The 17426-nt window shown below is 41.9% G+C and overlaps 1 protein-coding gene across 1 annotated transcript in view; it reads left to right on the top strand.

Annotated features, from left to right (window-relative positions):
- Positions 1 to 17426, top strand: part of LOC136858839 (multiple epidermal growth factor-like domains protein 10) — a 272735-nt gene that overhangs the window by 76177 nt on the left and 179132 nt on the right. The window contains exons 2-3 of the mRNA XM_068225752.1: positions 1581 to 1701; positions 3798 to 5841. Of these exons, the coding sequence (XP_068081853.1) occupies positions 1581 to 1701; positions 3798 to 5841 (2165 nt within the window). The remainder of the gene's footprint in view (positions 1 to 1580; positions 1702 to 3797; positions 5842 to 17426) is intronic.

Below are 17426 nucleotides of genomic sequence, written 5' to 3'. Positions count from 1 at the left end.
TCCCAGGCCATCACTGACTGCGCTCCAGCGAACTAAATCCTGCTCTCACTCACTCTTACTCACTATCTCCGTCTAACTCTCACTGACTGCAGGCAGGTCGTTCCTCTCTTATATACCTGCGCTGGGCCTTCTAGAATCGTCCGGATTTTCGATGGATCCAGGAACCTCGCGAGATGGAACCCTCCAGATTAATAGTCGAGTGATTTCCGTCATCCCATGCGGCGCGACCATGGATAGAAGAGAGAAGGGCCGGCCCAGCGCTTAAGTGTTACTCGCGATTGGCACGGTCGAGCGTAAGGGGGGTGGGGCGATGGGCGACGAGCTCGGCCAGTAGCAAGTTGGCATGGCGGACGCTATAACCATTAGAGTATTGTCCTCCTAATTTCCATGGTTATCTTTATTGACTATACGGTATGGACTAATGACCATGCAAATTTGATCCGAATAAAATCAATTGCGAGACAGCATTTCCATGTCAGCGAAGTTCGATGTTGATGGCCTCCAGACTGATAAGCCAAACAGCTCGTGAATATGTCCGTATGGAATAAAAGGAAAGTTGTAGTTTCTATAAGTTCTGTTATTACACATTTTAGACAAATATAATATTACAACTGAGCAATTCGGCCGCGGAATATGGGTCACGTATTTTTCAGCTTGAATTCGGAGATACCGGTCGTGGGTTCGAACGCTACTGTCTCCAACCCTGAACGTGGTTTTCTGTCGTTTCCAATTTCCATAACAGACGAATTAAACCCATGGACGCTTTCTTCTCAGGGCTTATAACCCAAATGTTAGGTCTCTTTGATCAACAATCATCTCCAGCTTTCTTTCCGGTCTTAGCCCTTTCCTGTTCCATCGTCGCATTAAGACCTGTCTGTGTCGGTGCGACGTAAAAACAAATTGCATATAAAAGATGTTTGGAAGCTTATGAAGAATGTAACAGTCACCAGTATCTCCGTCATTATTCATCGTAGTGTATAATTGTATGAAATATAAAATACCGGAAATTCTATTTTGCACAACTTTAAGTGTGTGCAGATTTACGACACAGGTAATATTCATGGAGAAATTTGACTTTCCCTGTAATGATCCTCTTAATATTGCTAAGCTGCTGTATATAAATCAAATACTATACAGTCTAGCAGACGCCGTAGCTGTACCTGACCTTAAAATGCCGAGTGTCGAGAAAATCTGTTTAAGCTACTTCCTCGTGATATAATCACAAACATAGACTGAACCTTCTTCCAAATTTTGTTTACCTTATCCAAAATAAAAGCAAAGTATGAGGCAAAAATTTGAAGTGTACAGACAAAATTGTAATTTTATTTATATCGATTGTAGTAGGATATCGAACAATCCCTAGCGTCCAATATGCAACATGCAGTCAGGTATCAGGACAGAGGGATATCATGATCGCACATTGCTATCGCATAGATAAGTACCTCCCTCGTGGCCTAACATTGACATGTGTATGCAAAGGGTGCTGCCACAGTCTCCTTGGATATGAGTGTACGTATACCTGCACATTCTCTAGTGAGATAGTGAGAGACCGCTGACATATCACTTGTATTTTATTTCAGCTACACCAAGAGACAACCCTACTCACACCAGGTCAGCTATAGAGTCAAGTTTCGCGGTTGGTGCTTCCTCAAGAGATGTGACAAGTACAAGATGGAATTCTATACAAAATACAGCTACAAGGTATGCAAGTCTTCAGTTGTCAATGATTAATACTTCATTGCATCCAAGTAGACGATTCCTATTCATGATTTCATGGCTCTACAACCCGAAAGAGAGGGTGGCTAAATCCGATACGATCATACAACAGAGAGAGGTTGTAATACAGTACGTAGCATGTGAAGCATCAAAGTTAGGAAAACTGCTGATTAAGTAACGTCCATATTTCATGGCTCCACTATGTGTCGTTGGTATTTTGTTTGCTTCCATATGAAAGTAGAAAGTCATAATATGACATTTTGCGCTTTCCATCATGAGTAGGAGGAGTAGAGTTACGTAAGAAATTTTAACCCACACTGCAATTTCGGATATGTAAATATTCATAATGCCTTGAAAACAGTGTGGCCTCATATTGAAATTAACCACTGAATATTTTGCTTAACTAATATACGTGAGGGTGTGGAGTTATTACAGGCTTTACGACTGACTGTGAGGACAAAGGGAATTATTCATTCGCTGCATATTGGTTGCACTACGCGTTTGGGTTACTGTACTTTGATCAAGTGAAGTAAATGATTCTTATTAATAATTTCATGACTTTACAACCCAAAACGTTGCAAAATATTATGTTAAAAATGTTGTTGATAAAAATGCTCCCTATTCTCCCAGTATGTGGGCAAACAAATCAACAGAAAGCGGACGAATTACGAATGCGTGTGAATCTTTCCATTCGAATACTAGTGCAAGCTTTAATTTCTGCCACCCATATGAATATTATTTCGTGGATAGTTGATGTCTTATCAGACAGAGGCTTTATCAAAACTAACAGCCCCAAAAATCTGCACACAGGAAGTAATTCCTACATGTTAGAAAATAAAGAAAAAACACCTTCAGACACATATCAGTTCATATGAGCAGGGCCAAACTGATCGCACTGTTTGTTAAGAGCACTTGTTATTCATTTTCAAAGTGAAAGAAGAGAAAAGAGCAAGAAATATAAAAATGAAAGAAAAGGGAAAACAAAGAAAGAGAGGAATGTGAGCGTTGTTTCTTACACAACAATTTGTACAATGGTATAGATGTTGATTCTCATAGGGAACCTGAAATATTTGTCCCCGAATGAGTTCATTTATATTGGTATACAATTTGTACAAGTTATTAAGTATGGATAATTTAAAATATGTTTATGTACAGAAATTAAATCAAACTGAGATTTTTGTATCACGGATGTGCAATGCAAAAGTACACTCCATGGAAATATTATCAATAAATTTCCTCTGTACTGTATAATTTACATTTCCAACACTACACTTCTCAGTGTAATTAACCTGATAAGTGATTTTCCGCTTATGTTTCCTCCAGCGCAATTCAAAACTGCCCCATTATCCTCCCGATACATCTGCAGTTACTTGCAGTAGGAGGGTCTATAGCAGAAGTGAATATGTGTACATGAAAATCTCGCAAATCCTTCACAACAAGCTATTCATTCCAATAAAAACGCTCCATATTTTACGCAACAGCAGTTTCAACTTAATATTAACCAGAGCGGCTAAAATGTGGGAAAATTCTTTACTATTTGACAACAGAGTAACTAAAAAAGGGTAAGTGCTTTACTATTTGACAATAGAGTGGCTAAAACATGGGTGGGTTCTTTAAGTACAAGAATGTTCATTTGAGTGCCATGTGTATTGTTTAAATGATACAAGTCACATATTTCTTATAATCCTGCTTTAATTCGCAGTTGTTACTTGCAAGTAAACCTACATATCGAATATTAAAGGACTTCACATTGTATATATTTTAAGAAGCATTTATAGATAAAATAATTCGTGGAAGACAAGCGCTTTCTCGACTTTAGTGTTTCTGAAGAGTGTTACTGTTTTCAAGTTAGTGGACACATTTCAGTATTTCATAAATGTTAATTTTTTAGTTCATTTACGAACTTGTCATTCCAGTAGTATCACTCTTTCAGAAAAAGAGACACTATTTTAATAATGACCACTTAACTTTTAAAATAATCTCTTTAAAAACGAGTCTGCTCAACTGAATTCTGTTAATTACTTTGTTGTTGATGGAGGATGTTTGATCCCCTTGCTCACCCTATGTTCTGTATGTTACAGACTCTGAAGATCTTCAGAACAGAGGAAACTTGCTGCAATGGCTACATTAGCACAGGAAAAGTCTGCACTCCAGTCTGCAAACCACCATGTACGAACGGCAAGTGTATAGCACCCAACTCGTGTTCTTGTAATTCAGGATACGTAAAGGAGGGCAGAAGGTGTGTACCACATTGCCCCCTAGGCTGCATCAACAGCAAGTGTTCCAGTCCAAATACGTGTACTTGCGACGAGGGATACATCAAGGATGATGGAAGCATTAACTACTGTCATCCCAATTGCCCTCAGGGCTGTATTAACGCAAAGTGCACAATGCCCGGGGTGTGTACTTGCTGGACCGGGTACGCTAAGAACGAGTCAGATGTAAGTCGAAGTACTTGCTCTCCCATATGCACTGGGGGATGTATCAATGGGGAGTGTATTCTTCCTGGTGTATGCTCATGCTGGGAAGGGTACAAGGACGACCCAGACGATTTCAGTGGAAGAAAGTGTATCCCCGATTGTGGGGCAGAGTGTTTTAATGGAGACTGTACAGCGCCTGACACATGCACCTGCCATGAGGGCTACAAGAAGGATGATGCAGACACTACCGGGAGAACCTGCGTGCCGTCATGTCCCAAAGGATGTACAAATGGTGTGTGTTCCGCCCCGGATGTTTGCATCTGTGATGAAGGATACGAAAAAGATCCCATAGATGGCAATTGCAAACCAGTGTGCAGTAGAGGTTGCATCAATGCTGAATGCACTGCTCCAGAAGTTTGTACCTGCTTAGAGGGTTATGAAAAAGATTTAATGGAAGATACAAACAGAATATGTGTCCCAGCATGCAAGGGAGGCTGCATCAATGGTCAATGTGTGGAGCCTGAGAAATGTTCTTGTCTCGTTGGTTATGAAATGGACGCCACAGACTTAACAAATACAACATGCATCCCTATATGCTACGGAGAATGTGTTAATGGCAACTGCAGTGCTCCCGACACTTGTACATGTTTGGAAGGTTACGAGATGGATCCTAACGACGAATCTAATAGAACGTGCATTCCCATGTGTTCTGAAGAATGTATTAATGGAAATTGTACCGAGCCTGATGTCTGTACATGTCTCGCAGGTTACGAGTCAGATCCTAGTGACCAAACTAACAGGTCCTGTATTCCAATTTGTTCAGAAGAATGTATTAACGGGAACTGCACAGCACCAGACACATGCAGCTGCATCGACGGCTACTGGATGGATTCTGACGACCCGAGCAATGGAACATGTAGTCCAGTCTGCTCTGAGGGTTGTGTTAACGGTAATTGTACGGAGCCAGATGTTTGTACTTGCTGGGATGGCTACGAGATGGATACAAGTTACACAACCAACAGCACGTGCAAACCGATATGTGCCATGGAGTGTGTTAATGGAGAATGTGTTGAACCGGAAACTTGTTCTTGCTTCGAAGGTTATACGATGGACCTAAACGATGAAACAAACAGTTCTTGTGTGCCAGTTTGTGAAGAGAACTGTGTCAATGGTAAATGTACAGCACCTAACATATGTACATGCTCTGAAGGATATAGTTCAAATGAAAACAGGAGCAACTTATGCGTTCCTGTGTGCTCCAAACCCTGTGTGCGCGGTGAATGTACCGCGCCAGAAAGCTGCACATGTTCTCCAGGGTATCGCAAGAAATCACCATATACGTGTGTTCCTGTCTGTTCGCCACCGTGCAAAAATGGTTACTGTGCTAGTCCTGAAAGATGTGAATGCAGTGCAGGCTACAGTATGAAGGCAGGCCAAGGTTGTACTCCAGTGTGCGCTGGAGGTTGTCTCAGAGGGCGATGTGTGGCCCCTGAAGTTTGCGAGTGCGCCGCTGGTTCCAAACTGGACAAGACGACTGGCGAGTGTATTCCTCTATGTCCAGCAGGGTGCGAGCATGGATCTTGTAGCAAAGAGGCCTGGACTGGTACAGACTGCAACACGACCGACTATTGTGCACAGTGCAACAAAGAAAGCACACTCAGGTTAGAAAGGGCTTTTTCAGTCCTAGTATGTGAAGTGATTTCATAAATACATTATCGTTTCATTCTTTCCTGCTTCCACCATAATTGAATTATATTTAATCATATTATATATTTAATATTTCCTGGATCAAAACTGATCGCAATTGCTTCCTTCATATGCAATTCTTGTTGGTATATTAAATGCGTTAGCGTCGGCTATTAAAGAGAACTATATATTTAAATAATATACGTCCATCGGACTCTACATAACCCAAACTACTTTCCTTGCTCCTTTAATCTAAGAGCTTGAAGCTTATGGTCATCAGCCCTCAGTAGTAGTGCGCGTGTCTGATAAATTTGGTTCTTGTCTTGTAAGACTATTTATAGTTACAATAATTAAAACCTTTCTCACTATTCATCTAGGAGAGTGTTCCCCAATTTTATTTTTTTCGGGAAACCCTTGAAATCTTTAACTAAAGCTTAGGGAACCCTAGCCACCTGCAATGTAGCAGATGGTATATTCTGAATAACATTTCAGAACTGTATTTAATAATCGTCAAAGAAAGGTATTCAATGTATTTCACAACTTACGAAAATTGTTATTAAGGGAAGCAACATTTTTATGTTTTATGCGAAAGCATTTCAAATACTTCGTACAGAGGTTTATATTAATACTGTCTTTGCAAAGCAGTGTTTCAAAGATTCACTCTCAGTTGAACATGTAAACAGTTCTTCAAATACATAATTCTGTTGACATAGACAGTTGAACGTGATATTTAAGCTTCTGTTGGAACACAATAATTTTTTATGATCTCCAAACCCGAAAACGCCTGTTCACACGAATAACTTGTGAAGATTTCATTAATGTGTTTAAAACTCTCCGCGAGATTGTACAAAACTGTCGAATCATCAGTGAACGTTGTGTGCTGCGACCATAAATGGAAGACACGATGACTTTTAAAATATTGTATAAAATCTCGCGCACCCCGTAACATTGCGTTACGAAATTCCTGTTAGAAATCACCGACCTAGAGTTCAAAACTGACTCGGTAAAACCATCTCCAGATGCCCCTAATACTTCTCTTCTCAAGAGTCTGACTGACTTTCGTTTATATCATATCAGGATACAAATCCAAAAATCGTGTAATCACTAGAACACGATCGTGGCCAATTTTCAACCCCACCCCAGGTGTTCCTTATATCTAGACAATGACTGAATAAGACAGTATTTACATTCATTTACAAAGTTATTGGCAACTTGTGGAAATAAAACATTAGCAATGGTTGTTTCTTGGATCTTTTACCGCAACTTAACTGAACTGTGGGGATATATGTATGCATATTCATGGTGGTGGTTGAGATTTTGTTTTAGGAGGAAGTACAAACTAGGTAATCATTCTTTCTGAACAAATAAGTGGAAAAGAAATTTAAAATAAAACAAAACTATGTATTCAATGTCCGCCTCTGTGGTGTAGTGGTTAGTGTGATTAGCTGCCACCCCCCGGAGGCCCAGGTTCAATTCCCGGCTCTGCCACGAAATTTGAAAAGTAGTACGAGGGCTGGAATGGGGTCCACTCAGCCTCGGGAGGTTAACTGAGTTCGATTCCCACCTCAGCCATCCTCGAAGTGGTTTTCCGTGGTTTCCCACTTCTCCTCCAGGCAAATGCCGGGATGGTACCTAACTTAAGGCCACGGCCGCTTCCTTTCCTCTTCCTTGTATATCCCTTCTAATCTTCCCATCCTCCGACAAGACCCCTGTTCAGCATCGCAGGTGAGGCCGTCTGAGCGAGGTACTGGTCATCCTCCCCAGTTGTGTCCTCCGACCGAAAGTCTCACGCTCCAAACACTGCCCTCGAGGCGGTAGAGGTGGGATCCCTCGCTGAGACCGAGGGGAAAATCCACCCCGGAGGGTAAGCAGATTAAGAAAGAAAGAATTTATTCAACGAAAGAATTTTGAAATGAATTACAAAATAAAACAAAAAATATTGTGTGTTGTTGTTTGAGTCATCAGTCCATAGACAGGTTTGATGCAGCTCTCCATGCCACCCTATCCTGCGCTAAACTTTTCATTTCGACGTTACTATTGCATCCTACATCTGCTCTAATCTGCTTGTCATATTCATACCTTGGTCTACCCCTACCGTTCTTACCACGTACACTTCCTTCAAAAACCAACTGAACAAGTCCTGGGTGTCTCAAGATGTGTCCTATCATTCTATCTCTTCTTCTCGTCAAATTTAGCCAAATCGATCTCCTCTCACCAATTCGATTCAGTATCTCTTCATTCGTGATTCGATCTATCCATCTCACCTTCAGTATTCTTCTGTAACACCACATTTCAAAAGCTTCTATTCTCTTTCTTTCTGAACTAGTTATCGTCCATGTTTCACTTCCATACAATGCCACGCTCCACACGAAAGTCTTCAAAAACATCTTTCTAATTCCTATATCAATGTTTGAAGTGAGCAAATTTCTTTTCTTAAGAAAGCTCTTCCTTGCTTGTGCTTGTCTGCATTTTATGTCCTCCTTACTTCTGCCATCGTTAGTTATTTTACTACCCAAGTAACAATATTCATCTACTTCCTTTAAGACTTCATTTCCTAATCTAATATTTCCTACATCACCTGCCTTCGTTCGACTGCAGTCCATTACTTTTGTTTTGGACTTATTTATTTTCATCTTGTACTCCTTACCCAAGACTTCATCCATACCATTCAGCAACTTCTCGAGATCTTCTGCAGTCTCAGATAAAATAACAATATCATCGGCAAATCTCAAGGTTTTGATTTCCTCTCCTTGGACTGTGATTCCCTTTCCAAATTTCTCTTTGATTTCCTTTACTGCCTGTTCTACATAAACATTGAAAATGAGAGGGGACAAACTGCAGCCTTGCCTCACTCCTTTCTGGATTGCTGCTTCTTTTTCTAAGCCCTCGATTCTTATCACTGCAGACTGATTTTTATACAGATTGTAGATTGTAACTTGGTCCAATCAACATTATCGAATGCCTTTTCTAGATCTACGAATGTCATGTACGTGGGCTTGTCCTTCTTGATTTGATCCTCTAAGATCAGACGTAAAGTCAGGATTGCTTCACGTGTTCCTACATTTCTTCTGAAGCCAAATTGATCTTCTCCCAACTCAGCTTCAACTTGTTTTTCCATTCTTCTGTAAATAATACGTGTTAAAATTTTGCAGGCATGAGATACTAAACTAATGGTGCGGTAGTTTTCACACCTGTCAGCACCGGCTTTTTTGGAAATAGGTATAACAACATTCTGCCGAAAATCGGATGGGACTTCTCCTGTCTCATACATCTTGCACACTAAATGAAATAACCTTGCCATGCTGGTTTCTCCTAAGGCAGTCAGTAATTCAGAGGGAATATCATCAATTCCAGGTGCCTTGTTCCTATTTAGGTCACTCACAGCTCTGTCAAACTCTGACCTCAAAATTGGGTCTCCCATTTCATCAGCATCAACAGCCTCCTCATGTTCCAGAACCAAATTATCTACATCTTTACCTTGATACAACTGTTGGATATGTTCCTGCCATCTTTCTGCTTTGTCTTCTTTCCCTAGAAGTGGCTTTCCATCTGAGCTCTTAATGTTCATACACCTAGATGTCTTTTCTCCAAAGGTTTCCTTGATTTTTCTGTATGCAGCATCTACCTTTCCCAGGACCATACAGCCTTCGACATCCTTGCACTTCTCCTTCAGCCATTCTTCCTTAGCTACCTTGCACTTTCTATCCACTTGATTCTTTAATCGCCTGTATTCTTTTCTGCCCTCTTCATTTCTAGCATTCTTGTATTTTCGTCGTTCATCAATCAGGTCTAGTATTTCCCGAGTTATCCACTGATTCTTAGTTGATCTTTTCTTCCTTCCTAACATTTCTTCAGCAGCCCTACTGACTTCATTTTTCATCACTCTCCACTCTTCTTCTATAGTGTTTCCTTCAGCCTTTTCATTTAGCCCTTGTGCAACATGTTCCTTGAAACAATCCCTCACACTCTTTTCTTTCAACTTGTCTAGATCCCATCTTTTTGCATTATTTCCTTTCTTCAATTTATTCAACTTCAGATGGCATTTCATGACCAACAAGTTGTGGTCAGAGTCCACGTCTGCTCCTGGGAAAGTTTTGCAATCCAGCACCTGGTTTCTGAATCTCTGCCTAATCATAATGAAGTCTATTTGATACCTTCCAGTGTCTCCAGGTCTCGTCCACGTATACAGCCGTCGTTTGTGGTGTTTGAACCAAGTATTGGCAAGGACTAAATTATGATCAGTGCAGAATTCAACCAGCCGACTTCCTCTTTCGTTCCTTTGTCCCAATCCAAATTCTCCTACTGTACTACTTTCTCTTCCTTGGCCTACTACTGCATTCCAGTCTCCCATCACAATTAGATTCTCGTCACCTTTTTACGTATTGTATTAAATCTTCTATCTCCTCATATATTCTTTCGATTTCTTCATCATCCGCTGAACTAGTAGGCATATAAACCTGCACTATTGTGGTGGGCATTGGTTTGGTGTCTATCTTGACGACAATAATTCTTTCACTATGCTGGTCGTAGTAGCTTACCCGCTGCCCTATTTTCTTATTCATTATTAAACCAACTCCTGCATTTCCCCTGTTTAATTTTGTGTTGATAATTCGGTAGTTGCCTGACCAAAAATCTTGTTCTTCCTGCCAACGTACTTCACTTATACCAACTACATCTAACTTTAGCCTATCCATCTCCCTTTTCAGATTCTCTAACCTACCACAACGATTCAAACTTCTAATATTCCACGCTCCGAATCGCAGAATGTCAGTATCCATCTTCCTGATGATCGCCCCCTCTCGTGTAGTCCCCACCCGGAGATCCGAATGGGGGACTAGTTTACCTCCGGAATATTTTACCCGGGAGGAAGCCATCATCAGTACATCATTCATACAGAGAGAGCTGCATGTCCTCGGGAGGGAGTTACGGCTGTAGTTTCCCGTTGCTTTCAGCCGTGTAGTAGTATCAACACAGCTAAGCCATGTTGAGTATTATTACAAGGCCGTATCAGTCAATCATCTAGACTGCCGCCCTTGCACTACCGAAAGGCTGCTACCCCCCTTTCGATGAACCATACGTTAGTCTGGTCTCTCAACAGATACCCATCCGATATGGTTGCACCTGCGGCTCGGCTATCTGCATCATTGGGACACGCAAGCCTCCCCACCGCGGCAAGGTCACATGGTTCGCAGAGGAGGAGAGCCGAAAAGGTCACTAACGAATCAACAGGGCCTGAGTAACAGAACACTTGAAATTTACATTAAAAAGGAAACCAAAGTCATCTCCGTACAGGTTATGAAGGCCCTTCGAGGGGTGGAAGGTAAAGGCTTCCACTATCCGTAACCTCGGCACTTGATGGGGCAGAGTGGTTAGCTCTAAGCCCGGCCGCCTTTGCCCCCAGGAATTAACCTGGTACTCATTTTTGGTGTAGGCTGAGTGAAACTCAGGGCCATGTGCACCTCCGGAAGTGTAAACCTCGTTTCTTAAACGTTACGTCTTCCTGACGGGGATTCGAACCCACGTCCTACCGGGCGAATCGAGCACATCTTTACCGCCTCGGCCAGGCAGCCCCTTTCAAAATTACGCACCCTTGATTAATCCACTGTCACATATAAAGTGGATGACGCAGCAGTAGGCGCGTCTTCGGCTAGTTCACGTTCGAGTGTGTCCTGCAGGCAGAGGCTCCGTCTTTGGCCAGAGAGATCGGCGCACTCTGTGAGGACGTAGCTTCCTTCTTTAGGAGATAAAAGTGCGTAAATCGTTCGTGACCAATCCTCAGCCTACACGGTACTGTGGCCTCTTCCCGTGAAGGCGAAAAGAGGACAGCCAACACGGTAATTATCTTCTTAACTTATTGCTCTCAGCTTGTTGGGAGTTCAGATGGCTAGCCACTCTGATTTCCAGAACGCCAAGATGGTCCGACGTAAATTAGAATAACATATATTTAACATTCATAGGCCTTGTAGGTAAAAGTGATGACGCCAAATAACAGCTAACTTCTGAAAATACTCGATGCCGTCACTGAAATGAAATGTCGTATGGCTTTTAGTGCCGGGATATCCCAGGACGGCTTCGGCTCGCCAGGTGCAGGTCTTTCTATTTTACTCCTGTAGGCGACCTGCGTGTCGTGATGAGGATGAAAATGATGAAGACAATACATACACCCAGCCCCCGTGCCACTGGACCAATTAAGGTTAAAATCCCCGACCCGGCCGGGGACCGAACCCGGGACCCTCTGAACCGAAGGCCAGTACGCTGACCGTTCAGCCAACGAGTCGGACATGCCGTCACTGATTTCATAATTATACATTCTCTTAATAAATGTCTATGGACACTAAAAACGCCTATATTTCAAACACCACAGTAATTATTTCACACCGTAAGGTCTGATTACGTTAGACGAGTATCAATCAGATATTATTAATTCAACACTGAATAACACACAATATTCTTCAGTAGCAGTGAATCACAGTAACTGAGCACAATGGTTCACAATGACCGACGAAGTTCCACAACGAACGTATAAAGGCTGCGGTAGAATAGATAAGAATGGATACTAGGGCTAACTCGGTGTTTCTTTTATAGTGAATCTGACATGCCGGCTGGAGGGATGGTAGGCCCCGCCCAGAAGCGAAAAATTGCTCCCTTAGCAATGCTCATAATCATGTGAATAGTTATTTTGTAGCTCTTGAATTCTACTTTACACTGGTCTAATTTTATGCATATCGCATCGCTGGATCTTTCGTAATCTTACAAGCCTTCTACAAATTCGCCCGCTAGCCATTGTCAAGTGGGGACTCCCTCGCTTCCGTCAGGCTACGGGCGTTCAACATCTGGTTTCCATTAGGCACATCTGTCTAAGGTGCGATACATACATAAAGTAGGACATCTTCTGACATAATTGAATAGTAGAAATTACGCTGATTCCAATGAGTCCTTACTCGTAAATTTCACAAGCTGGTATCAACAATTTTATTATTATTTAAGCGCCTGAATTGTGAGTTGGCACTGATGAATATACAGGGAAATCGCTGAGAATCTCCAGTTCTTAGGTTAAAACACTGTAAAACGGACTCCGCCTTCTGACCTAGATGTTTTCTGCGCTCGGTTTGCTATTTCCTTCTCTTTTGGCAAATAGAGAGCGCGATTTCAAGGTTTCACTGCAATGAACACTCTCTCCCTCTGCACGCGTTACTAGACCTGAGCCCTCCGAACTAACGCAACGCCTCTTGTATGCCGGACTGGGCGAAAAATGCTCAGTAGACCAAATATGTCGTAGAATGATGCGAAAAACGGTATATACTACTTGCAGGACCTCATGAGGTGCCTATTGGCATGGTAGTGAACGGTTGCAGTACTTACCTACAACTAACAGATTTTTTAAACGGGGCGTAGGATCTTGTAGAACAGTATATACACTTGCACAGCTTGGTACTACAGTAAGTACAATGCAAAACAAACGAAACGTGCGATTTAGTGCTCGAGTAAACTTAAAGTGAGTCGTCCTCGTCCCTCTCCTTCGCGGCGAGAAAGTGGGAACGGCTGTGGCAGCTTCTAGAAAGGTATATAACACAATGAGAGGCTACCTATCTGCACACACATTACCACGCTTTTTATTAGTGTACATGCTGCGCGAGGGAATGCAAGCCAAGTGGCACTGATCTGTCATTCTATTATCTACACACCGAAAGTTGCCAGAATTATTAACCCCGCAAAATAGCTGTTTTACCCCCGTAGGAATAATTACTCCCAGGTTCGGAACCCATATACTAGTAGAATTCTTCTTCTGGATGAATGTGAATTTAGACAAGTGAAGGATCTCGCCCATGGCTGCTTTGAATATGGGCCACTTTCCCTCTAACATATTCCTCTACCTGATGACTTTCGGCATTGTTTTCGTCCTCCTCCGTTATTGTGAACTTTTAGAACCCCTTTTCCCATTGTTTTGCTAAGGATTCCTTCCATACATAGGCAATTTTTCTAAACTACATTTAAAAAATCATAAGAAAAAAGTTAATTTACATAAGCGATTAACGATATAAACCTGTTATTAAAGTAAAAAACTAAAACACCTGTATGTGTTAGGACATCAAACATTTATGATAAAATATTTGTGATATAATTGAAGGAATCATTATCCAGTGGCGTTGGGCTCTCAGGAGCACATGAGCACGTGAACAGTCAATTCCAATGCATAGTCACGCATTCATGGATAATTCAAAATTGTTTCCTTTGTTTCGACCTGATTTCATCAATCGATCACAAGCATTCCACTTATATTGAACCTCCGTTACACTGACAGTTGTTCGATTCGACTAGCAATGCAGGAAGTACACTGGAGGTTGTGCTACGAGCTTGAAGATTATACGCTTGCGAATGAGCATGACGTCAAGGTTTATGCACAGATAACACCAACGAGCAAGGAGCACGATAAGGTACGTGCCTTTCCATCTGTAACCACCCTCAAACGAGAGTTACAGTTGACCACAAGGGTCCGCCCCTCCCCTGTTACTGCTGGCCACAGCTCCCAAAAGTTACTATTACATGACATCGCCGGAAGATTTCGCCAATAGGTAATTCTGAACAGGTGTTTGTAATCGCGGGAAGAAGTGGGGTGAGAATCGTTTCCAATAAAACGATTTGAGTACTAGTAAACGTGGTATAGTTGGGGACAAATCATGACGAACTCGCCTCACACCACTACTTTCCAGCGTCAGCTCGGTGTCTATTAGTGACTTAATAGGATTTACGACCTCTGCTGCAGCCCCAGTTGCCAATTCGGCTACTGCACTCTACACGAAGAAAGGGTAAATACTACAGAGAGTAAGGAAGAAAGTGGTTTTACAGCCTCTCCAAAACAAACAAGGATCACTTGGAACTCGTTAACTCAGCCAGGGAGCAGGGTGTGATTGACTACTGGCTTCCAGCTCGCTTCTAGGAACTGAGACCGTCATGTTTTGTCCCCAACTATACCGGTACGTGGTACTCATTCTTTTTATGCTTGTTGTCATAACTAGGTTAACTTCGTACTATGTAAAACCAAGAATAGTCTTCGCATCTTTTAATATTCGCTGGGCCGATGACCTTAGATGTTAAGCCCCCTTAAACAACAAGCATCATCATAATATTCGCTACAATACAGCATTGCAGCAACGTTGCTAATTTTACTTTCACCGAGATGAGTAGCTTCGGCTAACAGTGGCCACGGCTTTACTGTGGATTTCACATCTGCATTCGGGGGGAGGGTTGATATCCTGTGCGCTGTCCTGAGAATGGCTTTCCATGGTTTTCCATTCTCCTCACTAAAGCGAAGATGAAATGCATCAAACGTTTCTTTTATAGGCCACAGTCGATCCTCTGTCAGTTCTTAACTATGATCGGCAGAAAACAGTAAATAAAAATGTAAATGGACTCTGGGATTGGTTTAAAGCAATTGTTGAGGAATGTGAAAACAGGTTTGTACCTTTATAGGCAGTAAGGAATGGTAAATACCCATCTTATTACAATAGAGAAATAAATAGACTAAGAAGAAGGTGCAGACTGGAAAGAAACAGAGTTAGAAATGGCTGTGGAAGTAGAAAGAAATTGAAAGAACTTTCTAGGAAACTGAATCTAGCAAATAATTCAGCTAAGGATAACATGATGGCAGAATAATTGGCAGTTATACACATTTTAGTGCAAAATGGAAGGATATGTATAGGTACTTTAAGGCAGAAACAGGTTCCAAGAACGACATTCTAGGAATCATTAATGAACAAGGAGAGTGATTATGTGAGGATCTTCAAAAGGCAGAAGTATTCAGTCAGCAGTATGTAAAGATTGTTGCTAACAAGGAAAATGTCCAGATAGAGGAGGTGACTAATGCTAAAGAAGTATTAAAATTTACGTATGATAACAATGATATTTACAATAAGATACAAAAGTTGAAAACTAGAAAAGCGGCTGGAATTGATAAGATTTCTGGGGATATACTAAAGACAATGGGTTGGGATACAGTACCATATCCGAAGTACTTATTTGATTATTGTTTGGTCGGAGGAGCTATACCAGATGAATGGAGAGTTGCTATAGTAGGCCCTGTGTATAAAGGAAAGGGTGATAGACATAAAGCTGAAAATTAGAGGCCAGTAAGTTAGACATGCGTTGCATGTAAGCTTTGGGAAAGCATTCTTTCTGATTATATTAGACATGTCTGAGAAATTAATAACTGGTTCTATAGAAGGTAGTTCAGGTTTAGGAGAGGTTATTCCTCTGAAGCTCAACTTGTAGGATTCCAGCAAGACATAGCAGATATCTAAGATTCAGGAGATCAATGCATCGCGATTGACCTGTCTAAAACATTTGATAGGGTAGCTCATGGAAGTAGTGATGGGACATTCGATTCATTTTACTGAATCGATTCATTTGATTCCGTTCACGTTACTGAATCGATACAGTGATCCGATTCACGGCTCATTGGTCACCGCTCCTACTGCATCTGTGTTGTATGTGCTGGTAAGACAGCAGCAACAGCATTCAGTGCTCGCAGCTGCCATCTGGTCTTCCTACTATGAACTCCTTTCTTAGAAAAAATGCTAGTTACTCTAATACATCGATGGTTTCCGGCGACGCAGGGTGGGAAAGGTTAGGATTAGGAAGGTAGCAGCTATGGCCTGAATTAAGGTACAGTCTCAGCATTTCCTGATGTGAAAATGGGAAGACTACGGAAAACCATCTTAACGGCTGCCGACGGTGGGATTCGAACCCACTATCCCCCGAATGCAAGCGCATAGCCACGCGATAACCGCACGACAACTCGCTCAGTCATTTTTGAAAATATGTATTTTTCAATCAGCTGAGGATTTTTTTAAATCGTCATATTTTGTATAGGCTACCCGAGATGTACAGTAGCCCGCTGGTTTTCTGATTCAACATACTGTTATTGCGTCTGTCCACATATGATTGAAGTCTTGAGCAACGATGTGACATATGAACTGAGAGAATACTGAGCCGTTCTTCCCAATATAAAACAGGTACTTTTGAGTGGTCATGAGCATGACTCATAGTCATAGGGCAGGCTAGAGTCGAGTTTAATTGTCAAAAGTCAACTAAGTTATAATACTAAGATTCATTAAACTAATAAATAGTATAACCTCAGCCTACCTGCTTACTAGCTACTTCAGAATTATGTTGTGACTACCCTTTTAACACTGCAAATACACTGACTGACAGAGCAAATGCAACACCAAGAAGGAGTGGTCAGAACTTTATGCCAATTGCAGGGTAGACTGACGTCACTGAGGTATGCTCATGATGTGAAATGCGCCGCTGTGCTGCGCACGTAGCGAACGATAAATAGGACACCGCGTTGGCGAATGGCCCACTTCGTACCGTGATTTCTCAGCCGACAGTCATTGTAGAACGTGTTGTCGTGTGCCACAGGACACGTGTATAGCTAAGAATGCCAGGCCGCCGTCAACGAAGGCATTTCCAGCAGACAGACGACTTTACGAGGAGTATGGTGATCGGGCTGAGAAGGGCAGGTTGTTCGCTTCGTCAAATCGCAGCCGATACCCATAGGGATGTGTCCATGGTGCAGCGCCTGTGGCGAAGATGGTTGGCGCA

Source organism: Anabrus simplex, chromosome 1, assembly GCF_040414725.1.
Source record: "Anabrus simplex isolate iqAnaSimp1 chromosome 1, ASM4041472v1, whole genome shotgun sequence".
Lineage (NCBI taxonomy): Eukaryota > Metazoa > Arthropoda > Insecta > Orthoptera > Tettigoniidae > Anabrus > Anabrus simplex.
Note: the sequence above shows the minus strand (reverse complement) of the source record. Positions and strands in the feature narration are given on the sequence as shown.